Consider the following 4349-nt stretch of genomic DNA (forward strand, 5'->3'; position numbering starts at 1 on the left):
GGCTACACCAGCGACCTCAACTACGACTCGGAGCCTTTCCCGCCGCCGCCGACGCCCCGCAGCCAGTACCTGTCGGCGGAGGAGAACTGCGAGAGCTGCCCGCCGTCGCCTTACACCGAGCGCAGCTACTCCCACCACCTCTACCCGCCGCCGCCGTCACCCTGCACGGACTCCTCGTGAGCCGCCAGCTCCGCCCCCTCACTGTAAATAGCAATTGTGCATATATGAGGTTAAAAACGGGAAGAGAGACTGAACCAGGAGGACGAAAAAAGGAAACATTTGTACATTGAAAAAGAGAAAAGCATATTTATATATTTTCTATACAGTGTTTACTGAGGACGCCGCAGAGTTTGTATCCACACTTTGTACATTTTATAAGAAAAGGTTTTATTAAAATCATCACAAATATAAGTTGCCTTAACATGGAGACGAGAGGCTGAAGGACAGGAAGCACACGGTGGACTGAACAAACCAAATATGAAACCATCAGCAGCTGCAGGAGGAGGCGGCGGCGGCGGCCATCCGTCTGTGGACGCGGTCCCGGGTGTTTGACCTCCTGGGAACGGGTCGTAGGATCCGCTGTGGATGTGAGTCGTGTTATCAAGAAGCAATAAGGCACATATTTATTAGCCAATCAGAGGAGAGTATTGACAAGGCTGCGGGGATCAATACGGAGTCCCTGAAGGGACACACGACCTCCTGACATCCGCCTCTTTTGGGTTTTTTCTTACTAGCAACACTACAAACGGAACATTGTACGGAGGCCCAGAGGGGACAAACACTTTCTGATGTAACATGACTCACATCCCCGAAATCATCGAATTCAGTGGGATTTAAACCAAAACAAACGCTCGTGTTTGACTTTCTGTTAACACCTTGTTTTATTAATTAACCCTCACATACGGAGGAAGCAGCGATCTTGTGCCTGACCAGTCTTCACTTCCTGTTTTATTTTTACTTTGAGGAAAAAAAGAAACACAAAGGAACCCAGTGCCCACTAAATGCTCTATAGTATTTTTGTACCACATATTGTGTAGATATCGTATTTATAAGCTATATAGAAATCATTGTAAATCTATCATCGCAGTACTTTTCATTCCGTCTTTTTTTATATTGCCTCATTATATTTTTCTACAGAATCAGAACGTACGGCGACAATCTCAGATCAGTCCAATCGAAGAACATATCCAGGTTTTCAGTGTCTGTTCATGTAAAGGAAGGACTGTTGTGCCAAAATAATCTTTTTTTAAACCGCGGAGGAGGCGGAGAGGCCGGGACCAGCGGACGAGCGCCAGGCGGCGTCCGCTCTGTTGTTGTTTTTGTTGTAAATCTGTTTCCTCGTGACGAGCAGAATCTTATTTTTCGAGATGATTTGTTTCGTCGTCTGATCGAAACGTTTCCTGTCGAAGAGAAAAATAACACCAGCATGAATCTGACAATCTCTACACGTCCGTTTATTAGTGTTTCTAACATCTCGTCTTTTTCCTTTTTAAACACTGAAAGCACAAAAACAACATCTGTCTTAACGAGGCATTTTATTCTTTTAATTAAAAAATGTGTTCTGTTCTAGAAAAACAGAAAATCCTTGAGAAACAAAGATTTAGTTTAATATAAAAAAAACTCTGAATGTTCGGGGCTGGGTGTCGTTATCATCTCACTATACCCAAAACATACCTGAGGTTTTTAAAAAAAAAAAATCTTTTGAGAAATTAATTGAACTTAAGAAACCAACATCTTTAAAAATATGGAACTATTTGATCAAACTTTAAGATTTTCAGTAATAAAATATATTTATTCGATACTCAGCCTCCGTATTCTGCAGGACGTTATTATTCAATTTAAACATCCTATTGAATTCAACTTGTTTCAAGAGAATTTTTTTAGGACAGAAAAGGGCTAAGTCCCGCCCCCTTTTTGTTTTGTGCTCCAATCACAGTTAGGAGCCAATGGGGGCGGGGCTAAGGAAGGATCAATATATGGAGCCAACGAAGTTCTAAAAGATATTTTTAACTTGTGCACAAACTCGTTATCTAAAGTTTGTTTGTTCATGAGGTTTTAACTTTTGCTCACAAGACAAATTATTATTGATAAACTTATCTTTAGTGTTTGAACAAATTATTATTTTGTGCACACAAGATATAAAAATATTGTGTCTGTGGACTTTAGGAGCTTCCGTAGCGGATCTGTTGGGGATAAAGGTGAAATGATGTTTTTACAGTGTAATATTGTGCATAAATTAAAAACAGTCTTGTTTTATCTGAACAGAATCTCAAACCACCGAAACCAGTGACGGTGGTTTGTGTCAGACCAGGACATAAATATGTGTTTTTTGGCTCCCTGCTGCCTCCGTACATCCTCAACTACCTGTGGTACAATCATCATTTCACATTGTTCACCTGCGCACATACACTACAAACAAACAAACATACATTTTGGAGACGTTCTCATTCTCTAACTGCACTTTACAGGACTTTTATTTTGAAATGATTTCTGGTACAGAACTGGTGGTTGTCGAGCAGCCGGAGGAAAGTTTGACCGACTGAGGAGGTTTTTCACTTTCAGCTTCAGATCGTATCGTCTGCTCGCTGTCGGGACTTTAAATCACCCGAAGGCTCCCTCCGATTAATAACATACTTATTATAAATTATTAGTTTTAATTAATCTGTTTATTAAGGGACAAAATTATTAATTATACAGAATGAATTTAGTTTTTTAAGGACTTGATTTCATATTTGTAAGGTACATATTAATAATTTGAGTGAACCAGTGAATCTGAATTACTAAATTCAATATTGACACTGATTAGTTTTATCTATGAAAGCCCTGAAAGGCAAGTTTTTCATTTTCTTATTTCGTCTATGAAAGGTGATAATTTATTTTATTTTATATTTTTTTCCACCTGTGAAAACAGGTTGAAAAGGGAAAAACTTTTTTTTTTTCAAAATCATTTTTCTAAAAAAGATTTTTTTTTTTTTTTTTCGCCAAAGATGGAAAAAAAAAAACTTGAACTTTCCTTTCAGAGCTTCCATAGAGGAAGAGTTTTAAGTTTTGGTTCCGACTCGTTTTCCGATTTCTTACTTTAAGAAATTTAAATTGATTAAACTGGTTAATTTAATCTGGATATTTTGGGGCCGGAGATATAAAACAAAGGTCTGCTGGCTCCGAATATATTGGCACATTTTTGAGGACGGACGTATTGAAACCGTATCGGTGGGTTTAGTTGGATACCGGAGCTTTCTACCCTGAGCAGTGGGTTTTCTTCCCGACGCGACAGATGAATGTCTGCAGTGAAAGTTTTGTACAGGTTGAGACGAACGTCGGAGGAAAAGGTTTGAAGGAAGTGGAAGTGTAAAAAGATTGAAAAGGTTTTTGTTAAAAGCACTTTTGTCTCCAGGTTTTGTCTCGGAGGTTCGACAGGAAACAGAAGTTTGTGTCGTCGTTTTTATGAAATGTTGTCGTTGATCCGTTCTGCTCTCATGGTGCTCTGCGTTTTTATACGATGACTGCTTTACCTGAACACCAGATGGACATGTACAGCCCATCAGCTGCCACCATAAGCTGTTGTAACTCATCAAATGCTGATTTTTTCTTTTTGTTAAATATAAAGTGAGTGAACTTTTCCACTTTGTGTCTGTGTGCTGATTAATAATATTTCATATTAATCACTTTACAGTGTGTGTGTGTGGTGGGGGGGGGGTCTTTATTAGGGCAGTTTATAATCCAGCCAGCAGTATGTCTATAATTAATATCACCACATAATCAATATCACCAATAACCAATCAATAAAGTCCATAAATACAAATAAGCAGATTTAACAGGTCAGTTGCTGCAGTGTTTCAGTTCTCTGTCCAACAGCAGGTGGATCAGGTCTGCCTGAGGTCCTGGTCCTTCAGAGACCTCCTTGTACAGGTCTGTGATGTCATTCAGGATCACACCTGCAGTTGTTTCTGACGATGAAACCTAAACCAGCTAAACAGGAATAAAACATTTTAATAAAAGTATTAATTTAGTATCAACATTAAACCTACACAAACACATTATATTGTTATTCTGTGATATTATTTTTCTTTTTTTAAGTTATTTTTTGGGCCTTTTTATGCCTTTATTTGATAGAACAGCTGAAGACAGACAGCAAAGGGCCGCAGGTCGGATTCAAACCTGGGCCGCTGCAGCAAGGACTCAGCCTCCGTACATGGGTCGCCAGCTCTACCCACTGAGCTAACCGGGACGCCCAGTGATATTATTATTCTCTTTACATTGCTCTCTGCTGCTGAGTTTCTCCTTTAGGGATCAATAAAGGATCTTATCTTATATTGTTTTATATATATATAGTTATATATAATAATTAT

At 39.1% G+C, this 4349-nt stretch overlaps 1 protein-coding gene across 1 annotated transcript in view; it reads left to right on the top strand.

Annotated features, from left to right (window-relative positions):
- lrp6 (low density lipoprotein receptor-related protein 6) overlaps positions 1-3621 on the top strand; it is a 9592-nt gene extending 5971 nt beyond the window's left edge. The window contains exon 13 of the mRNA XM_035680237.1: positions 1-3621. Within this exon, the coding sequence (XP_035536130.1) occupies positions 1-180 (180 nt within the window). The 3' untranslated portion in view covers positions 181-3621.
- The last annotated feature ends 728 nt before the right edge of the window (positions 3622-4349 follow it).

Source organism: Morone saxatilis, unplaced genomic scaffold (assembly GCF_004916995.1).
Source record: "Morone saxatilis isolate NCDOM2014 unplaced genomic scaffold, NCSU_SB_2.0 Contig10, whole genome shotgun sequence".
In the NCBI taxonomy this organism is placed as follows: Eukaryota; Metazoa; Chordata; class Actinopteri; family Moronidae; genus Morone; species Morone saxatilis.